Genomic DNA, 23,234 nt, shown 5'->3' with positions numbered 1-23,234 from the left:
CAGCTCCATCAGCTCAGAGGACAGAGGGAACTACTTCTGCAAAGCTGCGAATCAGTTCGGAGAGTTGGGCTCTAAGTCCGTATTTCTAAATGTCCAGTGTGAGTATCAAAAGTTCGTTCTTCTCTTATAGTGTGTTTGAACAGTAAGAGAATCACATTTTTCATGCAACAAAGTCGATGCACTGAAATGTGCTTCATGAACGTACAGGGAAATAGAAGAGAGACAGTTGGATTCTCTGGTTGATCCAGCAATCAAACTCAAACAAACAACACAAGGCCAAACTCTCACCAAACCTATAGGCCAACAATAGATTTACAAGAAGGGATAAGTGGGTTGATTTGTGCTATTGGAGAAGTGGAGCCATCTTTTCTTTCTAGGAAACCATGGACAAAAGTGGTCATGTGACCATACACTTGTAAGAGAACTGTACAAGAAAACCTGTCCAGGCTGTGATTAATGACTTGCCTTTCTGTCCTCTTTGTTCTCAATGTGTTCTCCTCCAGATGGTCCAAAGCTTCCCTCTGTGTCAGTGAGTCCCTCTGCTGAGATAGTGGAGGGCAGTTCAGTGACTCTGAGCTGCAGCAGTGATGCTAACCCAGCAGCTAATTACACCTGGTACAAAACTAATGGAAATGGAGTCAGTTTTAAATCCCAGCTTGTCTTCAGGTCCATCCAGTCCTCTGACTCTGGACAGTATTACTGTACAGCTGAGAACGAGCTGAGGAGGACGACGTCTGAGTCCATCTCTGTGGATGTGAAACGTGAGTGAAACAGTTTGTTTAAAAACAACAAACATCCTGAATGTGTTCAGCCTTTGCAGGAGAAGAAGCAGAACGAGAAGTTTTACTGTTTAGGTCCACTTTCTTCAGCTCTGCTTGCTTCACATTCACTCCAACGTCTCACATCCATTTGTCAGACCACATTCAGTCTAAAATGCTGACACACAAAGCAACAGTTTGAGTCAAATCAAATCATTTATCTCCTCCAGATGGTCCAAAGCTTCCCTCTGTGTCAGTGAGTCCCTCTGCTGAGATAGTGGAGGGCAGTTCAGTGACTCTGAGCTGCAGCAGTGATGCTAACCCAGCAGCTGAATACATCTGGTACAAGGAGGATGAAGACTCACCAAAAGCATCAGGACAGAACTTCACCATCACTGACTTCAGAGCTGAACACAGTGGGAATTATTACTGTGAAGCCCAGAACATAAGAGGAAGTCATAGGAACACCTTACATCTGACTGTTGTGGCAGGTAAGTTATCTCCATTCACCTGCACTCACACACCTGTTGACTGCACCTGACCACAGTCACATATTAATGTGTAACAACTCAAAACTGGCGCAAAGAAAGTCAAATTTCTTGTCTGCATTTGTAGACAGTTTTCCTGTAGCTGTGCTCATGGAGGAACCTCCATCATGTCAGAGGTGGATGACTGAGTGATTAACACACAGTATCAGCTGCAAAGTGATTCGTCAGTCAGGTCCGACTACTGAGCTTCATCACATGTCTGTCTGTATTTCCAGGAACTTCATCAGTAATAACGAACATCATCAGGTCGACTCTGGTGGTCTTCATGTTGATCCTTCTTCTTCTTCTCCTGAGTCTGTGGATGAGGTAAAACAATCAGAGTCCATAAGTTCAGTCATTTCTCTTTGGTTTTCTTCTTCAGACTTCCTTTGGTTTTAGTCTTGTGATTTTCATTATGTCAAATTGTTGTGTTTGTTGGACTCCATCCAATCCAGGAAGAAGAAAACTCTGAGCTCCACCACTGAAGCACATGAACCTGTAGAGACGATAGAGGTGAGAGAGAGAGGCCCTGCTGACCAAACTTCTCCTGTATCACAGTTACAAGAAGTCGGCTTTTAAATGCTCTGACAGTGAAGAAGGTGTGAAGTGAACTCATGTTTAAAATCCAACTTGCTGAGCAGAAGTCAGTCATGTGTTTGGTCGGACGAAGAAGTGAGTTTTGGATCAAATCTACCGATTTGCCGGTTTCACGAATGTGTCGTCTGTCCCCATCAGTTGGACTCTTGTCCAGCGTATGAGAACGTCTCAGACTTGACTGCAGCGCAGACAGAAGACACAGCAGCAGGAAGACGTGCTGTGAAGTCCAGTCAGCTTCGAGCCTCCTGCAGCCAATAAAACTTCAGATTTACAGTCTCAGTCACAAGTGAAAGTTTACACAAGTTTTGTGTGATTTTTGTTCAGCTGCAGGTGAACCAGAGGCGGGACTCACCTGATGGAAACAAAGCAGGACGACACTGAAGTATCAGAGTGGAGAGCGAGGCTGTGGAGGAGGTGGACACATTTACCTTCACCTCCAACAGTTTTCATGTTCAGGTTTCAGCAGCAGCAGCAGCAGCACAGACAGTCAGTAACAGTCAGTAACAGCATGTGGCAGAAAGTTCAGAAGAATGTGGCAGCTTGAACTGAATCCTGTCCAGGTGTCAAACATGATTTATTGATCAGATCAGCTGATGATCAGGTGGTGTGTGACTGACTGACTTATAACTTCCTGCTTAAAGCATGTAAGCTTATTTTTGCCTGTAGAGTTTGTCATATCAGAGAAATTTTGACTGTAGATGTCATGAGAAATGTTCACTTGAAATGAAAAAACATAATAAATAAGTTTAGAAAAACCCTGATGAGCCTGTGGGTTTGCACCCGTCCTGGCTGACAAAGCCAATAACGTCTGTTCAAACACTGACAGATATAAAGATGGACGACGCGTTTTAACTTCCTCCCACTGCAGAAAAGTCAAATCTGCTGGATACGAGTGCTGCCATCTTGTGCTGATGGGGTCATCCACAGTCTGCGACTGCGCAGTCGTGATCGGGTGGCGGAGCCGCTGGTTGGAGTTCCCGTCCATCCACCCGCCTGAATGAATTTCAAGCAGCACTCAGCTGTCAGTCGTGACGTTTCACCTCCTTTTTAATCACATCAAATAACTAATTCAATCCAAACTTTCCAGGAAATAAAAATACTTCCGACACTGAGTTTGTACTTTTGTCAGGTCAGTGAGCTGTACTGCAGCCGGCCACCAGGGGGCGATCCAGATGTTTGGAGCTCTCATGTCGTCCATCCTCATATCCAGTCAATGGGTCAAACAGAGACAGCGAACTGAAAGCATCACATTTCACTCCATGTACAGTTTGGATTTTCACACACTGAAGTCAAACATGAGAGCAGCAGTCGCACACTTTGATCCATGTTACACTGTCCAAGTATTCCTGTGTCTGATTCAAGTCAACAGGCAGCTTCCACAACAAGTGAAGGAGCTGCTGGACAAATCTGTAGGTGGGAACATTAGTGAGCCAAAAGGTTTGGATTTCAGCTTTTGTGTTTGTGTTTCACATTCTTATTTTATCTACCACACATTTAAGACAAATGACATTCAAATGTGTTTTCAGCTTTGGCTCATTCCTCACATTCTCACTTTGTAGGAGCTGCTGGATTATTGGTCTTTTGATTTGTTTGGTCTGGTTGCCACGGTGATATGCATGCTTTGGGTCACGTGAGCAGCGCAAATGACAGCCATAGGCTGCACGAGGGGCCAAATCAGCTGCACTGTGGGAGGAGAGAGGCGAGTTTGGTCGCCGTAGTTTTTGTTCAGTTTGATCGCTTTTGTCCCACACTCACAAACAGCGCACTTTTCCCATCATATGTGCGTGTGGAATCAGAAAGCCGCTGTAGCAGCCGTTTGGTTTCTCATTAAATGTCGTGAAACTTACCTGGACTCAGCGCGCTTCTCTGGAAGTGCAGCAGCGCGTCATACAGACCTACAGGACCTAATCTCTACGTCTCCAGAGACTTTAAAGGGACCGGGAAGTCGCAGTATTTGTCAACAGAAAGGCAGAAAGTGATCGCTCGCAGCGCAAAGGAATCAGCGAGACAAAGCGCCACATCATACATCTGTCATGGAGGACAGGTAAGCTCACCTGTGCATGTGTGTGTGTGTGGAGAAGGAGTCCGGACTGCATCAGTGTCGAAGTGTCTCCGTGTGGAACATTTGAATGAAGGACTGCTGCTCGGATATGCGCTGTCTGTGCGTCATGTTTGCTCTGCGCTCTGAATGACGTCTGCACTTTGTCGCTTGTATATGCGAAGCTTTATGATGTTCAAGGAGGAACGCTGATGCTGCTTTGTTGAGATGAATTATTCTGATTTATTGTTCATTGTGGATGAACTGAAATGCAACGCTCTGCTGAAAACTGAATGAGACGTGGTTAAAATGAGTCAAACAAATGACGCTGCCTCGTGCTCTGACATGGAGTCTGGGAAAAGGCAAAGCAAACTCACTGAAAGGCTTGTGGTGTAATTTCTAAGTAAGCTGTGATGAGCTAAAGTTGTAGTATGCAATGCCATATGACAGCATGAAGTGGTCATGTTATGTTCTGGTTTTGATTGAAGAAAAAGCTCCAGCTGTTTTAAAAAGGTCCAACTGTTTAAGGGCCTGTAAGCTGGAAGGTAAAACTATGTAGTGTGAAATTGTTTATGGTAGTGAAACACTGTTTATGTAACCTCATTGTAATCACTGTGACCCTGAAAAGAACATTTTATTGTAATCTTGCATAAAACAATTATTTTTTTAAAAAATGTGACACAAAGAGGCCTGGAAATAATGGTGTCTAATGCCAGCTGAAACTGGAAGCCAGCCCAGGGAAGAGAAATATTGGTGTAAACTGTGTTTTAGAAGTAATTAATAAATAAATAAATTAGTAGAGAATCCCCTGGAATAAGACCAGCAGGTGCAAGACAAATCAAAAATAATGATCTGTGGAAAGTACCCAGCTAACTCAGGACAAGCTGACCTAATGGTGTAAAAAGTCCCCAACAAACCCAGGGCGAGAAGAAGACCTGATGGTGTAAAGACAAAGATGGTAAAGGGATGGACGTGGAAAGGTCCAGACCCTGAGGTATATAAAGTAGAGCCACCAGCCATTTTATTCAGAGCCCTTCATGTGTACTCAGTGTATGTTGTGAACGCTTTTCCTTTGCTGCCGGCATTAAAGTCGTCGCTGCTCAGAATCCTGTCTCCTGTTGATGATTCTGTTGGATTTGGAGAGAACATTTTCCTGAACAATTAGCCACAGCTAAAACTTAGAATTTAATGTTTTGTGGCCCTGAGCCTCGGCTCTGAGTCCACACCACAAAGGCTGAAAGGTGAATAAAAGTGAAAAACCCGCCAAATGAGAGCAAACATGTTGTGGATAAAATTAAAGGTTTGATAGCAAAAATGAAAGAGCTCATGAGAAAAAGGGAAGATGTGTCCCAGGTGAAAGAATGTTTGGGGAATTTAAAGACACTGTGTGAAAATGCCAAAACCGCACACAATGAACTGCTGCCTCTACTCCCTGAGGATGAACTCGTTAAACAAAAGGAATGGTTTTCAAGCGTTATGAAATACAGCAACACATTTCAAAAGGACACTCAAAAATGGATTGTTGAAAGTGAACAGGAAATCTCTGAGGAGCCACAGGATTCAGCAGAAATTCCATTACACTCTGTGGAAACGAATGAAGTGAATCAAAGTGAAGACGACATCAACCCAAGTGGGAGCGTTTCAAATGTTGGAAGCCACAAAACATCTCAGTCACAATGCTCTTCAACTTCTTCTGCACGTTTAAAGGCGGAAGCTGAGCTGGCAGCCTTAACCATGAGGCACAGGGGTTTAGTTTTGCAGTGGGTGAAAAGTTATTTAAGCAACAGAAAACAGTTTGTGAAGTTGGGGGAATATTCCTCTTCATGCTTGGACATTGTTTGTGGTGTCCCCCAGGGGTCAGTATTAGGTCCAAAACTGTTTATACTTTATTTAAGTTACATGTGTAAAGTGTCAAAAGTTTTAAAACTTGTATTATTTGCAGATGATACTAGTATTTTTTGTTCTGGGGGGGATTTACAAGAACTTCTGGGGAGGGTCACTATTGAAATGTGCAAACTGAAAAGGTGGTTTGACAGCAACAAATTATCATTAAACCGAGGTAAAACCAAATTCATGTTATTCAGTAACTGCAACAAAAATACACAAGTACAAATACAAGTAGATGGGGTGGATATCGAAAGAGTACACAATAACAAGTTCCTTGGGGTAATATGCAATTTTACCCCAAAATGTATTTTTTTACCTGCAAAAAAATGCAATGGTGTCAGTTGTCAACTTTATGCGGACGATGCAGTTTTTTATGCACCCGCAAAAACACCAGAACAGGCTGCAGAGGTTTTGTCTGCCTGTATGAACGAGGTGAGTCAGTGGCTCAGAAAAAATCATTTGGTGCTAAATTTAACTAAGACAGTCTCAATGTGTTTTTCAATTAAAAAAAATTAACGTTGAACATAATTTCCAAATACATTTACAGAATAACAAAATTCAACTGGTTTCAGAATGTAAATATCTTGGGTTGGTTCTCGACCCCCAATTGAAATTTGATAAGCACATTGAGAAAGTCTCAAAAACAATAAAAAGTAATTTAAATTGTTTCAAATTAATTAGACATTATATCCCAAATCAGGCGGCCCCTTTGTACATGCATGCTATGATATTTTCACATATATCATACTGCATGACCACTTGGGCACAGGCCTCTCCCACAGTCACAAAATGCATCAGTTCACTGTACAATGAAACTATAAAAATTATGGACAAAAAGCCAGTCCGCATCCATCACTGCAGTATTCTGGAGAAGTATAAACTGCTAAGCTTTGAAAGCTTTGGCGATTTGTGCTTTCTCAAATTAATGTTCAAGTGTATCAGTAATTTAGCACCCGCGTCCCTCAGTTTGTTGGTTCAGAGACAAAACAGCAACAGAGTTGCAACCAGAGGTTCCATAAATGGTAACTGTGGCATTCCACGCTGCAGAACCTCATTTGGTCGGTCTGCCTTCTCTTGCAAAGGAGCAAAGCTGTGGAATTCCTTGCCAGCTGAGCTCAAGACTGTCCGAATTTAAAGCATTCACCATTAGGGTCAAGTCTTGGGTTATAAGTAACCAAATGTGTACCCATTTGTAAATATCACTGTGAGAGTGAAATGGTGTGTGTGTGTATGTGTGTGTGTAGAAAGGCCCAACCAGGGACAGGAGTTGTGAATTAGCATTAGCTATAAACTCTTGTGCAACGCATCAGCTGCAATGCTTCTTTTTTGTAACTATGTTTGATTGCACTTGTCCCTGTTAAATAAAAAATAATGGATGGCAAAATAAACTGGAAGCCTCACATAAAGCATGTACAAAGCAAACTGTCAAGGAGCATTTCTGTTCTGAGCAAAGTAAAACACATTGTGGACCACATGTCACTCCACATTCTCTACTGTTCAATGATTTGGTCATATTTACATTACTGTGCAGTGGTCTGGGGCGATACTTACAAATGTACAATACAAGCACTATCCATACTGCAAAAAACAGCCATAAGAATAATTCATAATGCTGGTTATAGGGATCACACCAATTCATTATTGTTACAGTCAGGATTATTAAAATTCACTGACCTGGTTAATTTTCAAACAGTACAAATCATGTACAAAATAAAAACAAAAAAGAGATCCCAATTTATGACGGTGATCCATGAAAACATCACACGTTCTTCCCAGCCAACCTCTTCCTCTGAATGCTCTCCTGCACTTCCTCCACCACCACCAAGTCTCCTTGTGGTCTTTCCCCCTTCCAGGTGACACCCCTCGTACCTTCCTACCTGTCTCCCTGATCACTTTAGCTGTAGTTACCCAGTCGCTTTTGGGTTTTGAAGAGTTTGTCAGCCATGTTGGCCCTCAGTGTGAACTCACATCCTGAACTTAATCTGGACCTCCAGTACTTATTGAATCAAATGTCCAATGCAAAGATGTTAACATGCAAACAGTCTCAACAATCCGTTCTGAAAATGAAGTCAATCCTATTGTCTGTGTCAGAGACTCAAACAGCCCCAAATCTCACCTGAAAATGATCACCTGAAGAAACCAACATTTTCCTCTCCAGGGCTGTTTGAATGATTTCACTAGAATTCCATTTTAACTGAGATCCCAAACATGTTTTTGGATGAAAACTGGTCAAAATGACTCAGTCACATGTCAATCCTCAGGATTTTATGTAGACATAGAATAGTTATGCTAATGGAGTCCAACTGAAACTTTCATCTACTTATTTATTTTCCTCCTCTTCTCCTCCCCAAAGCACAAATAATATGGGCTGATAAGACTTTGTACGTGTATTTAAATACACGTGTGTGTACTTGGGTGCATGCGTATGTATACATGTGTGGATTTTGTTTGTTTAAAAGACGGCTCAGCCCCCTGTGGGGGGGGGGACAAAGCCTGGTCCAAGGTTAGACCCAGAGGTGAGCAACAAAGAAATATCTGATCTGGATTTGGCCTTCCTCTCTCTGATTAGGAAGACCAAATCATCTTATTATCAGTCAACTTTCTCTGCCTGTGACAGAACCACTAAATTGGGGAACACAATAGCATCTCTTAAGAGCTCATCTCGGTCACACCTCCCTCCTCAAATCAAAGAAGGACGTGGACACATCACAGACAGACCATCAATCACCATTTCTGCTCTTCTGGTCTTTAATTTGATGTGGTTCCAGATCCCCCATCTGTCCACCAGATGGAGTCCAAACTGTCTCAGCTCCTGTTAACTCCACATCAGAGGTATCAGAAGCTCTCTGTAGATTAAAATCTGCCAAACTGCTGGTGCAGATAATCTTGGCCTGTATCTTCTTTGTCTAAGCATCCCCCTAATCTGTCCATACTGGGCACAAAATGTTTGTAACAGACATTATTCCTGCTTCGTGGAGCAGCACTACAGTAAGTGGTGATATCTGGAATCTTAACAGCTACTGTCCAATATCTAAAGTGCCTGTCTCACCAAAACTCCTAGAATGACTGGTTAAATGTCAGGTGGGCTCCTTTATTGACTCACTAAACACACTACAGCCACAGCAGTCTGCTTTAACTGGTCACAGCACAATAACAGCTGCAGTCTCAGTCAGTTAATCTGATCCCTGATACAAACGGCACCAGGAGTTTATCCACTCATGTGTTTTTGTTTCAGTCTGTCTGTGTGAAGCATCAAACTGTCTGTCTCTTTGTCATGTCTGTCTCTGTTTAGGTGAACAGAGTGGAGTGTGTGAGTTCACTGAACGCTCCTCACTGATATGGCGCCATCTGGTGGAACAATGTAGGTATTGCACTGTGCCATGACTGCATGTGTCTTTAATATGCAGGTGAGACTTGGCTTCTGTTTAGCAGCTAAACACATCCTGTGTGTGTGTGTGTGTGTGTGTGTGTGTGTGTGTGTGTGTGTCCTTTGTGAGGATCTTAAGAATGACAAACGAGTGAAGGAAAGTTTCAGCCATAAAAACAACCAGAAAATTGTCAGTCAATTAAAAAATAAAGAAGAAAATCAAACAGAAAAGTATTGAACTGTACTGTTTTAAAGGTCTGTAACTGCAGTTGGACACAACGCAGAGTCTTCAGGATCTCTTGGACCTCAGCAAGTTTATTTATGAAAGACAACATGTGAAACTCTAACAGTAACTGTTACAACTTCAGTCAATGTCTGCAACCCAGCAGAAAACACACAGAGAGGAAAAGAAATGTAGAAAATGACAAATCATAAAAGGTGACTGACTGTCTGTCCCCACTGCTGCATGAAAGACATGGAGGACCTTGGACAGCTCCAGGATCAAAGTCCTGATTCAGTATCTGTGATGTTACACTGCCCTCTAGTGGTGAAGTTTGTGTGTCACAGTCAGGCTTCATCACTCTGAGTGCTCCCTCCACTGTCTGCTTTAAAGGCTCAGTCCACCCAAATGACAAAGTACAAATTACATGTGATTCATTTCCTGTCTTTATTTTAATCCCAGTTTATATGTTGGACATCTCTGCACTCAGTTTGTCCAACTGAAGCACCTAAACAGCCCAAAGTCATTAAAACGTCTTCTGATTAACATCATTATATCAGCATTGTGTGTCCATGCGGGATCCTCCCAGTCCTCTTGCTGATGTGTGTCACAGCTTTGTTGTGAAGTGGGCGTTTACTGGCACTTGGCTCGTCATGTATGTTAATAATCTAAAGAGGAAGGAAACGAAGCCGCTCAACAGCCTCACATCTGCCTTCTGCTTACTGACCGTAGAGGAAAGACGTCTTTAAGGACGACGACCTTCTTCAGAGTAAGTAGAATTATTTATTGATGTGACTGATACTGTGGACCTCCTGTGTACTTATTATTTCATCTGCTGACATGTTTTATTGTGTGTGAAGCCTCACAGAGAGATGAGAGGAGCAGCTATGAGTTTAAGTGCAGCAGCCAGTGGATTTGTTGTCTTCCTCCTCTCTGTGTCAGGTACTGTATATCTACAGTTACATTCACTGCATTCAAAGAGGGGAATGTGGCAACATGTGGGCTGAAGCTCACATGTGGAAATCAGTGGATCAGAGTTGTGTGAAGGGAAAACTTCCCAGAAACACTTTGGATCATTTCTGTTTGATTTTGTGTCAGTTGTAATGAATATCAGGAAGATGTTCTGCTGTGTTGGCCAACATGTGTTGCTGTTGTCTTTTGCATAAAGTAGCTGTGTGCTAAACACTTTGACATGCTGTGAAGTGAGAATATTGTGGCTTTTATTCCTAACTGTTTCCTCCTCAGCCTGTTTCATTTGCTCTAAAGCCGACCCTGCTTGTAGAAGCTGCAGCTCTCGTGGAGGACGATTAGTTTCTCTCTGCAGCTTCTTTTATGACAGTGAAGTTTTTTGGAGGGATGTTGGTCTCACAGTGAAGTCGCCACATACTGACTGAACGGCTCTCATATTATCATACGTCTGCACCAAACCCTGCTAGTTCATGTTGTGCTGTCTGACCTCAGTGTGATGTTTCCACCCTCAGAGCTGACGGTTGTTTCAGCTTTTATTTTTATGTCAAAGTTTGCTGCTGAAAACAGTTTCTCACACTTCAGTGTTCTGCTTTTATTTTTAGTCTTCACACGTCAGTCAGCAGCAGCCTGAGCACAGAGTGAACAGAGAGAGAACTAACCAAGACAAACACAGACTCTCTCATAATGAATATTTGTCCTCTTATCCTGGTCAGTAAAGCTAATAGACTAAATAAAGACTAATAAAGCCACCTTTCTTTTCAATAACAGTCATAAGCCTTCCATTCATGGAGTCTGTCAGTTTCTCGATCTGTTGACGATCAACTTGTTGTGGAGCAGCAACCACACCCTCCCAGACTGTTCAGAGAGGTTTACTGTTCTCCTTCACCGTATGTCTCCCGTTTAAGAAGGAACCACAAGTTCTCTCTGCTGCTTCATTGCACCTCAGTGTATACCAGTACTACTCTGCTGTGCAATACTCTGCTGTCATGATTGTGCTGTTGCACAATAATACTACTCAGTCGTGCAATACTTTGACTTGTGCAATACCACTATGCTGCTGTGCATACTCTGCACCTTATTTATGTATTCCTTGCAACTGTAAATATTTCTTAGATAGGCTTGTATATCTGTTTATATTTTTAGCTGTACATATTGTTGTACATTTTAGAACCTTTATTCTATTTACCTGCTCTAATCTACTGCTTCTTCCTCTGCATCTGTTGGCCTGCTCTGAACGACATCTCACTGTAGTGACAAGAAAGGCTTCTATTCTATTCTATTCTGTTCTGTTCTATTCTATTCTGTTCTGTTCAATAGGGTTTAGGTCAGGTGAGGAAGGGGGCCATGTCATAATTCTTTCATCTTGAAGGCCTTTACTGGCCAGTTAATTTGCATCATTTTCTCCCAGCGTGTTTTTTGCGACCCTGTTGACTATTTGTAACGAAACGTATATGGTTCTGTTATCACGCCCCAATATCTTAGTGATATACTTAAATACAATAAGTATTTAAATTTATACAGCTTGGAGTTGTAAACATGATGCATAAAATGATGACATGGTCAGAATACTCACTTGCCTAATAATTGTGCTCACAGTGGATGTAAAATGTCTTTCATTTGCTTTGTGTGTGGAGGACTTTTTGTTGACTCATGAGATTCACTTTTCAGACATTTTGTTGACAGTTTGTAGAATGAATGGACCAAAGCAGAAACAACCAGAAGTAACAAATATTCCTGTGTCCCAACGCTGATAAAATATGAGCAACAGCTGATAACAGATTTGTTCCAGTTCAGTTCTAGTTAGACAGATGCATGATTGGTCTGATAATTGAGGATCTTGAAGCTTGTCCAGCTCACCTTCCCCCAAATCATATTGGTAGTTTGATCCACTTTGTCCTCTGAGCTGACTGTGAACTGAAGTTCCTCATTTTGATGGTGACTCCTGATGTGCTCTGTGTTACAGTGGTACAGGGTCAGGATGGCTGGGCAGTGACTTACACTCCTACTGAGATCTGTGCCTTAAGAGGATCAACAGTGGACATGAGATGCACCTACACATACCCATCCAGGATGAATGGCCTGAAACCCACCGTTGAGGAAACAACCTGGTTTGTTAAAATGAACAGAAATGAACCTTTGGATCTGACAACAGACCCACAGTATTCAGGTCGTTTGGATGCTCAGTGTGGTGACAACAACTGCACTGTGAGAATCACAGACCTGAGAGAGAGCGACTCAGCTGAGTACAAGTTCATGTTCAAATTAAGCCAACATAAGAGACATATTGGTTCACCTGGAGTCACTTTGTCTGTCACAGGTGACATTTTCATCTGAATATTTATTCCCACTTACGTCTGTGTGTGTGTGTGTGTGTGTGTGTGTGTGTGCTTGTTGACAGTTGAGTCTAAAATGAAGACTTCTGTTCTTCATTAGCACATTTAGATGTCCAGGTGAAGGTGAGCAGATCAGGGGTCTCCCAGTCTTCTAACTGGGTAGAGCTGAAGTGTCACAGCAGATGTCCTCGACCTGAACGTCTTCACTACATCTGGTACAAGAATGGACAGAAGATTGAGGGACAAACATCTCGTCTTTATTCAGTGTCCTCTGGTCCTGCAGACAGCTTTTCCTGTGCTGTAGAAGGATATGAGGCCTTCCGCTCTCCTCCAGTGTGTGAGTTTACTTCCAGTCTTCCACTAACACACCGTCTGGAGGAGCCTTTAACCTTTTGTACTGGACCTTAACTACATGGAACTCAGTGGTGTTTGGTGGTTCATTGAGCAGAATTGGAGGAAAACTAAATCACTGCCTCATGAGATTGTAGACACGTTGGATAAAAATCTTGACTGTAAACTTTAAGCTGTAAAATAACAGCTCAGACTGTAAATTTACCAAAACAACGTTAGACTTTATAACTTCTTTGGATCTCAAACCACTTCACAAAAAAGTGCAAATCATCATAGAAATTCTGATATTCTGTTTCTGTGTCATCATTTTCTTGCTCTCCTGTCTTCAGCTCTATTGGACAGCTGTTGGACATTTTGAGTCTTGAGTCTTCCTTTCTGATGTGGACCTCAGCTGTCAACATACAAAGTGAAATCAGAAGTTAAATGTGTTCATGTGTTCTCCTCCAGATGGTCCAAAGCTTCCCTCTGTGTCAGTGAGTCCCTCTGCTGAGATAGTGGAGGGCAGTTCAGTGACTCTGAGCTGCAGCAGTGATGCTAACCCAGCAGCTAATTACACCTGGTACAAAACTAATGGAAATGGAGTCAGTTTTAAATCCCAGCTTGTCCTCAGGTCCATCCAGTCCTCTGACTCTGGACAGTATTACTGTACAGCTGAGAACGAGCTGGGGAGGACGACGTCTGAGTCCATCTCTGTGGATGTGAAATGTGAGTAATATTCAGTATTCAGAAACAACATCCAGTGTATAAATCTTTTAGGGTTTAATGACTTGAAAATGGTCTTTGTGTGGATGAATACATTCTTAAAATCTGCTTCTAATCTTTGTTAAATCTTGTCCTCCAGATGGTCCAAAGCTTCCCTCTGTGTCAGTGAGTCCCTCTGCTGAGATAGTGGAGGGCAGTTCAGTGACTATGGTTTCAGCTCCATCAGCTCAGAGGACAGAGGGAACTACTTCTGCAAAGCTGCGAATCAGTTCGGAGAGTTGGGCTCTAAGTCCGTATTTCTAAATGTCCAGTGTGAGTATCAAAAGTTCGTTCTTCTCTTATAGTGTGTTTGAACAGTAAGAGAATCACATTTTTCATGCAACAAAGTCGATGCACTGAAATGTGCTTCATGAACGTACAGGGAAATAGAAGAGAGACAGTTGGATTCTCTGGTTGATCCAGCAATCAAACTCGCACAAACAACACAAGGCCAAACTCTCACCAAACCTATAGGCCAACAATAGATTTACAAGAAGGGATAAGTGGGTTGATTTGTGCTACTGGAGAAGTGGAGCCATCTTTTCTTTCTAGGAAACCATGGACAAAAGTGGTCATGTGACCATACACTTGTAAGAGAACTGTACAAGAAAAGCTGTCCAGGCTGTGATTAATGACTTGCCTTTCTGTCCTCTTTGTTCTCAATGTGTTCTCCTCCAGATGGTCCAAAGCTTCCCTCTGTGTCAGTGAGTCCCTCTGCTGAGATAGTGGAGGGCAGTTCAGTGACTCTGAGCTGCAGCAGTGATGCTAACCCAGCAGCTAATTACACCTGGTACAAAACTAATGGAAATGGAGTCAGTTTTAAATCCCAGCTTGTCCTCAGGTCCATCCAGTCCTCTGACTCTGGACAGTATTACTGTACAGCTGAGAACGAGCTGGGGAGGACGACGTCTGAGTCCATCTCTGTGGATGTGAAATGTGAGTGAAACAGTTTGTTTAAAAACAACAAACATCCTGAATGTGTTCAGCCTTTGCAGGAGAAGAAGCAGAACGAGAAGTTTTACTGTTTAGGTCTACTTTCTTCAGCTCTTCTTGCTTCACATTCACTCCAACGTCTCACATCCATTTGTCAGACCACATTCAGTCTAAAATGCTGACACACAAAGCAACAATTTGAGTCAAATCAAATCATTTATCTCCTCCAGATGGTCCAAAGCTTCCCTCTGTGTCAGTGAGTCCCTCTGCTGAGATAGTGGAGGGCAGTTCAGTGACTCTGAGCTGCAGCAGTGATGCTAACCCAGCAGCTAATTACACCTGGTACAAGGAGAATGAAGACTCACCAAAAGCATCAGGTCAGAACTTCACCATCACTGACTTCAGAGCTGAACACAGTGGGAATTATTCCTGTGAAGCCCAGAACATAAGAGGAAGTCATAGGAACACCTTACGTCTGACTGTTGTGGCAGGTCGGTTGTCCACATTCAGCTACATAAGACATCATGTGGCATCAGCATGATTACCTCAGCATGGGGATGTTGTTAATGAAGTGGTGACGCACTTTGAGAAGCTTTTTAACCTTCTGTGACTCCAGTCATGTTGTAACAGCCTAATTAACTGTCTGATTTCTTGATCACTGTTTCTCAGCATCAGGTATGTTAGCAGCTGCTGGAACAATCCCTGTGGTTCTCCTGGCTGTCATATCCCTCTCTGTCTACCTGTGGATCAGGTGAGCAGCTCTGAATCACTGAAGGTCAAATCACTGACAGTCAGAAGTGAAACATTCAGTCATTTATGTTTTAATTAATTCTCCTGAGCAGAAAGAAGAGGACGTCCAATGAATCTTCTGAGGCTGAAGAGAGAGCAGACAACAGGGAACAGGTGAGAACAGTTATGTATATTATTGTAAAAGAAAAGACAACTTAAACTGCTTCCTGTTCATTCAGACTGCTGAGTCGCTGTCTTTTAGAGCTTCTAGAAAACTCATCAGACTGTGAAGGACTTCATGTTGCTCTTTTGACGTTTACAGAAATTTGTTTCTTGTTACTTTTTGTTACTTTTGTTCATGTCTGCCTGATCAGGAGGAGCAGGGTGAACTTCAATACGCCAGCATCCACTTCTCCAACAACCGGGCAGATCCTACTCCACTCTACTCCAACTTCAGTCCAGCTGGGCTTCCCAGACACATGGAGCAGCAGGAAGTCAGTGAGTACGCTGCTGTCAGATTTAACAGTGGCAGTACTGCCCCGAGGTGAGCAGCTCTTACAATGACAAGACTTTGAAATGCATTCATTGTTTTTCTTATTGTTACTGTTAAGTTATGATGGAAATGTTCTTATCTCTTTTATCTTTTCCCTCCTCAGAACCAGAGGTCAGCAAACTGGACAGGATCCAGCTGCTTTGTACTGCACAGTCAACAAAAGCAGATGATCTCAACAGGCGTCGCATTTCTACTCTGATGTTTCCGTGTTTCTTCATAAGAGTTACACTTCAGCTGCTTTTTTAAAAATCTTGTGTTAAATTTTAGCTGTCATTTAAAGCTTGTGCAGCAGCCTTCAAAGTGCAACAAAAGACAGACAGACACATGGCGATGCTATGGCAACCACTGGCTGGCTTACATCACTTCAGTGTTCCTGTTGGTGAGGAGACCCCAAATTTGTCAGTTCAGGTAAGACTAAATACACGAACAAAGTGTTCACAGGACAAACCACCTCAGTTACAGGCATCACAAACAACTGGCATGTATTTTAGACAGCTGATGGTCAGTAGGAGGAATTCTGTGTGTAATCTGACATTTATTCAGCCTATGTTGTGCACAAATGATGATCATCTAGGATTTCTGAATTTATATTAACTTATTTTTTTTATTTTAATTCTTTTCTTTGCACAAATACCTGCACAATTCTCTATAGTCCAGGATAATGTAAAGCGTTCTATGTAGCTTTTTAATGTCATCTTTCTTATTTCCTTTATTTTGTATTTGTTTCTTTCAACCAGATCTTTTTTCTGTTTCCTGATATTTTAACCTTCTTTTGTTCTACTGTAACATGTGAACTCATCCCTCAATAAAGTCTTAGCTGATATTCATTAGTTTCACCACATCTCTTTGGCCCTGTGGGGTGAAGGCAGCTTTCAGGGTCTCAACATGCAGCAGACGTGTGAAGTAACAGTCAGACTGGCCATCATGAGCATCAGGAGAAATCCCAAAAGCAAGAGAAATACGCCATTGGTCCACGTTGTGTATGCAGCAGCTCAGAGCATCAGTCAGACTGTATGTACCACATTAACTTAAAGAGATTTGAAGACAGGCCTTTATTTCCAAGTATATGTGCTGAACGTCCAGTGTGAAGCCTTTTGTTTCCTCATCTGGTCCAGTTTATTTGTTGTTTTTTCAGCAGTTTTGTTACTGCACGCTGCTGAGACCACAAAATACAGTTTGGCTGGTACATTAACACACACACACACACACACACACACACACACACACACACACATTCACACTTGCAGTGAGAAATCCAGAGCAACAAAGAAAACAGCACTTTTATATTTTTGAACTGATTGAAATGATGGAAATGTGCATCATGTTTAACCTGTGAACAAATCATATAAGAAGCTCAGGGAGTTTATGCTCATTTGTGTTTTACTGACTTTTATTTGATTTGAGACTGAATTATTTTGTGGTGTCCACACAAATTAGACACTTGATTTTTTTGAGTATGTTGACAGTTGACTCTAAAATGAAGACTTGTGTTCGTTAGTCACATATTCTGCATTTGGTTCAAGAATGGACAGAACATTTGAGGACAAACATGTATTCTTTGTTCAGTATACTTTAATCCTGCAGACAGAGTTTTCCTGAGATGAAAATACTCATGTTCTTCTTCAGAGCTCACTGAACACTCTTCCACTAATTTGGCGCCATCTGGTGGAACAATGAAGGCAGTGCACTGTACCATAACTGCACATGTATTGAATTTGCAGAAAATACTTGGCTTGTACTTTGTGACACACACACAGGTGTCACTCTGAGGTAACTTGAGGAAGTAGATTCAGCTGTGCAGCAGGTTTACATTAAACTGAATATCTGATGAATTTAATTCAATTCAGTTCAATTCATTTATGTAGCACCAAATCACAACAACAGTTGTCTCATTACACTTTCCAATTAGAGCCGGTCTAGACCAAACTCTTTAATTTGAGTTTTAGAGAGACCAGACAAAACCACCATGAGCAGGCACTTGTCAACAGTGGAGAGGAAAAACTGCCTTTTAGAAGGCAGAAACCTCAGAGCAGACCCCAGCACAATGTGGGCAGCTGTCTGCCTTGACCAGTTGAGTTGTGAGAGAGACAGAGAGAATCTGAATCTGATTGATGTGTGAAACCAAAATGGGAAATCCTGTAAACTGGCATGTAATGCCAGAAATACTGACAGAAAGGTTTTTCAGTAGAAAAAAACTGCTACAATCTAACCTAATGGTACTGCATCTATTGTCTCTACTGTTTATACATCATCAAATTTGCTGATGACACCACAGTTATTGGCCTCATCAGCAATGACGATGAGACAGCCTACAGGGAGGAGGTACAGCACCTGGCCACATGGTGTGCAGACAACAACCTGCTCCTTCACACCAGCAAGACAAAGGAGCTCACTGTGGACTTCAGGAGGGAGAGAGGAGGCACGCATCCCCCCATACACATCAATGGGATGACGGTTGAACGTGTCTCCAGCTTCAAGTTCCGGGGGACCTACATCTCAGAGGACCTGACCTGGACCACCAACACCTCCAGCCTTGTGAAGAAGGCTCACCAGCGCCTCCTCCCACCCTGCTTGTGGTCTGTTTGCACTCTTGCCGTCTGGCAGGCGCTTCAGGAGCCTCAAGACCAGGACCAGCAGGCTGAGCAACAGCTTCTTCCCCAGGGCTGTCTCCTTACTGAACTCAGCCCCCCACTAACACCCTCACCCTACACCACACTCCACTACACCACCCTATCCTAACTGAGTACTACGTACTGAGTGTTGCACTAGTTCCTCTACCTCACTGTAAATATAGTTGGCCTACTGCCTATTGCTGTATACACCATTTTGTCCATTGCACTAGTGATTTATAGCTTAATATAACATCTGTAAATATCATTTGTAAATTGTGTTATAGTTTCCGCCTACACTGGATGCACATTAAAGCACATATCCATCTGTATAGTATGCTTATAGTACTTAGAATCTCTGTATATTATGACAACTACCTGTGTATCATGTTTATATTATATCTGTAGCATAGACACCTGTACATACCCTGTACATACTGTAAATTACTGTATACCTGGCACTTACTGCTTATTGCACTTCTGGTTAGATGCCAAACTGCGTTTCGTTGCATTGTACTTGTACATGTGTAATGACAATAAAGTTGAATCTAATCTAATCTAATCTAATACCGAAACAGCCACCCCAACTCAACCGCCATGTGTTGAATGAGAGGGTCGTTTCCCCTGCGCCATCGGGTCGGGGATAGGTCTCTGACTGTGGTCTCAGCCTATGGGCAAACATCAGTGCAGAGTAGCTGGCTTTCTTGGAGTCTGTGGGAGGGATGCTGGAAGCTGCTCCGACTGGGATCTCCATAGTTCCACTGGAGGACTTCAATGCCAACGTGTGTGACGACAGTGACACTGGGAGGAACGGCCTCCCCCATCTGAACCCGAGTGGTGTTTTGTTGTTGGACTTCTGTGCCCTGCTAATACTGTTTACAGTGAAAGTGGGGAACTCGCATTCCTTCAAACCTGGCTGCCCGAAATCTTCGGACCGGACACATTTCCGAACCTCGTTGTTATTGAACGTGCTCACAGACTGCCCGACCGACAAGACCCGAGCGGACATCTGCGTACTCTTATGATTAAGTTTCTTAATTATCAAGACAAGGTGCGAGTAATGAGAGCAGGGGTCCGTTTCATGAAGCAGGTTCAACAAACTCTGAGTATGAATGTTAACTCTGAGTTAACAAACCCTGAGGTGAAAAACTCTGAGTTTCCTGTTTCAACAAAGCGAATTCGCATTAGTTTTGGTTGACTCTGAGTATGTTGACTCTGAGTATGTTGATTCTGAGTATGTTAACTCTGAGTATGTTGACTCTGAGTATGTTGACTCTGAGTATGTTGACTCTGAGTATGTTGACTCAAGCTCGTGCACCGTGACTCTAAAAAAGCCCTCATCAATGGAGCCCCGATTCACTGATTCACCACGGAGGCCGGAGGGCAAAGAAAGCGCAGAACATATTTTACACCTGTGGAGCAGGAAATTCTGATGGAGGCGTACGGTGAATATCGGTATATAATCCGGAAAAAAGTAACACCTGCGGCAAAAGGAAAGAGAAAACGCGTGGGGAAAAAAATCACTGCTCGAGTCAATGCGTAAGTTTTGTGTTTAATCACTCACACAATATTGCATGTAGAAAATGGTATTGACCCTCTGTTCATGTAGGTGCAACCCAGGAGGTGAAAAACGTGTGAAATACAAAAATATAATTCAATCAGGTGAGGCTGAAACATAACATGTCTGGTTGTATCTCGCTTTGCTAACATTTGACATGTCAAACTATTTAAATGTATTTAAATGATTTAAAACTGTACAACTCTTTCATCCCCGCATGATGTTTCCACACATTCTGTTCTCTGTAATGTTTCATTAATTAATGTGGTGAAGTTAACATTTGACTCCTGCCTGGCCAACAGAAAGAGGGCGGAGGCCCCTAAAACGGGTGGAGGACCTGCACCACCACCTCTAACAGAGGCAGAGGAGATGGCCCTGAGCCAAACTACTGGAAGGCCAGTGGTTGAGGGAATCCCAGCAGGCAGCTCATCTGAGCCAGTCAGCCCCAGGACACAAGTGTCTTCATAACATGTAAGAAGTCCACACCTCTATAACGTTTTTTATGAAGCCTCTTTTAGAGACAGGACGTTCAGACGTTCTTGAATCCAATAGACTCTGAGGGACGTCTCCACCTGTTGGAGCCTCATGTAGCCCAACTCCAGCCTGTTGTATGAAACTCAACACACCAAAACTCATAACCAGTAGTGGTATAAAGTTCACAGAATAAAATGCTTGTCTTCAAAGGATAATGAAGATGAAGACACTGTGTCTGCTGTCACAGAAAGGCCTACAGAGGTATCATATTAGATCAGCTTTACATGCACATGTGACATTCTTGTATGGATTTATATTGACATATTATCCGTTTTTAACAGAGCGTAACTGGACAGCATGAAGAGCGTCCATCAAACTCTGCAGCACCAATGAACACAGTGAGAGTTTCAGTAAACAACACAGTTTAATTCTGTACAATTGTACATGTAGAACAATATGACTTAATGTCATTCTTATGGATTTCCAGTTACCAGTTATACAGAATCCATCACCTTAAACAGATTAAAACAGATAAGGAAATGGTGCACTTGGACCGCCAGATCAAATCGAGATACTTAAATACAAGTTAGAGGTGGGTGTGCAGTCACAGGTAAATTTAATTTATTATTGGAACAATATGAAAAACTAACAGAGAAATGTTCTCTTTGTCTCTCTCTGTCTGTAGGATATGAGGAAGACTAAATTAAATGAATGTGTGACAGTGTGGTCATTTACTCTATGTGGTCGTGCTTTTATTGATTTAACCTGGAAAATGATTATTGCATATGAGATCTCTGATTGCTCTTCCATCCTGGTTTCCTGGGAGGTGGATGGGGTCCTCCTCATGGTCTTCTGTTTGTAGGGCAGAGTGTTGCTCTCCTCTAATTCACAATATTATGGAGGATAACACATACCACACTTATGTCACAGGCTCTCTCAGGGGTTACTCTGAGATGACGTAAGCACTGGAAACGGGCTTTCAGCAGGCCTACAGTCATCTCTAGCCTGGCTCTGGTCCTGCAGTGAGCCACATTGAAGTGCTGCTGGGGGCCTGGTTGAGGGTCTGGGTAACCCAGAAGGAAGCCTTCAGTCTCTCCTGCAAGTAAAGTCACATTTATTTAGTACTGATATTTTTCACACACTAATCAGACAAAGATCTTCACAGTGACAAACAGCCACCAGTGCAGTGTTTCAGGCCACTTGCCACAGTCCAGTCTGTTGCTCAGAGTAGACCCTCGATATATACAGGAGTCCTGCTCAGACCCAGGCCACTTGGCTTCCACATTTGTGATGATGTGAGCTGCATCACAAATGATTTTAACAGTACAGAAAATGAGACAGGTTAGTTGAAATGTTTGTGCTCTGACATTTAAAGGTAGTAGTCAATGTGTGTACCTGCACATTAATGCTGTGGGAGGACTTCCTGTTCACATGATATTCATTTTGTGAAGGAGCAGTGATAGGAATGTGAGCGCCATCAGTGCAGCCAATCACATTTGGAAATCCTAAAAGACATTCAAGTCTTTTCTCCCAGAAGTCACAGCAACATGTTAACAGAAAAATTATTATTCATTTGAAATTATTTACCCGCAGTCCCATTTGATGGCTCTCACAGGCTTGTGGCCAGGAAAAACCAGACAAACTGAGAGGAACCGTTTCAGAGCGAGGCTCACCTTTCTGACAGCTCTGCAAACAGGTGCTTTACTTATGTGCTCTGCATCTCCAGTGTTGTATAAAACACTCCCGTTTGCAGAAACGCGGAGCAACGCAAAGTATCTGCTCGGTGGTGAGTTCACGGCCACGGTGGGTGATGTGAGCGATGACAGGACGGATGAGGTTGTGGATGAATTGCAGTGACTGTAACGAAAAACGATAAGGCTCATATAAAAAGTCGGGACAGGATGAAAGATTACCCAGACGTGCTCGGAAAATCCTCGCCCGACGCAATCACATTTCTCTGTGAATCAGTACTGCTTCTTCGTCTACAGGCTCCTCCAGAAACACACACTCGATTTCCGTAAACTTAGCAGGTTCGACGGAGACTCAGTGAATAAGGAAACGGTTCAGGCTTATGTTCCGTAAAGGGGAGGAGTCAGAGACAAAGTCGGGCTTTCTGGGATAAAACCTGCTCCCGACCAGGTTAGACCAGGTCCTAGAATCACTGGTTAAATGTCAGGTGGGCTCCTTTATTGACTCACTAAACACACTACAGCCACAGCAGTCTGCTTTAACTGGTCACAGCACAATAACAGCTGCAGTCTCAGTCAGTTAATCTGATCCCTGATACAAACGGCACCAGGAGTTTATCCACTCATGTGTTTTTGTTTCAGTCTGTCTGTGTGAAGCATCAAACTGTCTGTCTCTTTGTCATGTCTGTCTCTGTTTAGGTGAACAGAGTGGAGTGTGTGAGTTCACTGAACGCTCCTCACTGATATGGCGCCATCTGGTGGAACAATGTAGGTATTGCACTGTGCCATGACTGCATGTGTCTTCAATATGCAGGTGAGACTTGGCTTCTGTTTAGCAGCTGAACACATCCTGTGTGTGTGTGTGTGTGTGTGTGTCCTTTGTGAGGATCTTAAGAATGACA

At 42.8% G+C, this 23,234-nt stretch overlaps 2 protein-coding genes and 2 long non-coding RNA genes across 8 annotated transcripts in view; all 4 read left to right on the top strand.

The window, feature by feature from the left end:
* Positions 1 to 23,234, top strand: part of LOC124050932 (titin-like) — a 226,840-nt gene that overhangs the window by 135,580 nt on the left and 68,026 nt on the right. The gene's annotated exons all lie outside the window — the stretch shown is intronic.
* Positions 1 to 23,234, top strand: part of LOC124050988 (sialoadhesin-like) — a 41,666-nt gene that overhangs the window by 5,832 nt on the left and 12,600 nt on the right. The window contains exons 7-10 of the mRNA XM_046373999.1: positions 12,327 to 12,680; positions 12,797 to 13,033; positions 13,495 to 13,752; positions 14,952 to 15,212. Of these exons, the coding sequence (XP_046229955.1) occupies positions 12,327 to 12,680; positions 12,797 to 13,033; positions 13,495 to 13,752; positions 14,952 to 15,212 (1,110 nt within the window). The remainder of the gene's footprint in view (positions 1 to 12,326; positions 12,681 to 12,796; positions 13,034 to 13,494; positions 13,753 to 14,951; positions 15,213 to 23,234) is intronic.
* Positions 1,108 to 2,931, top strand: LOC124051079. The gene is made up of 4 exons (XR_006841739.1): positions 1,108 to 1,249; positions 1,522 to 1,612; positions 1,741 to 1,798; positions 2,207 to 2,931. It is a non-coding gene; the product is annotated as an uncharacterized LOC124051079 (long non-coding RNA).
* On the top strand, positions 20,614 to 20,899 carry LOC124051139. Its single transcript, XR_006841772.1, has 3 exons — positions 20,614 to 20,641; positions 20,723 to 20,778; positions 20,855 to 20,899. It is a non-coding gene; the product is annotated as an uncharacterized LOC124051139 (long non-coding RNA).

The sequence above is a fragment of the Scatophagus argus genome, chromosome 2 (assembly GCF_020382885.2).
Source record: "Scatophagus argus isolate fScaArg1 chromosome 2, fScaArg1.pri, whole genome shotgun sequence".
In the NCBI taxonomy this organism is placed as follows: domain Eukaryota; kingdom Metazoa; phylum Chordata; class Actinopteri; family Scatophagidae; genus Scatophagus; species Scatophagus argus.
The sequence above is the reverse complement of the archived record's forward strand: the minus strand, read 5'-3'. Positions and strand labels throughout refer to the sequence as shown.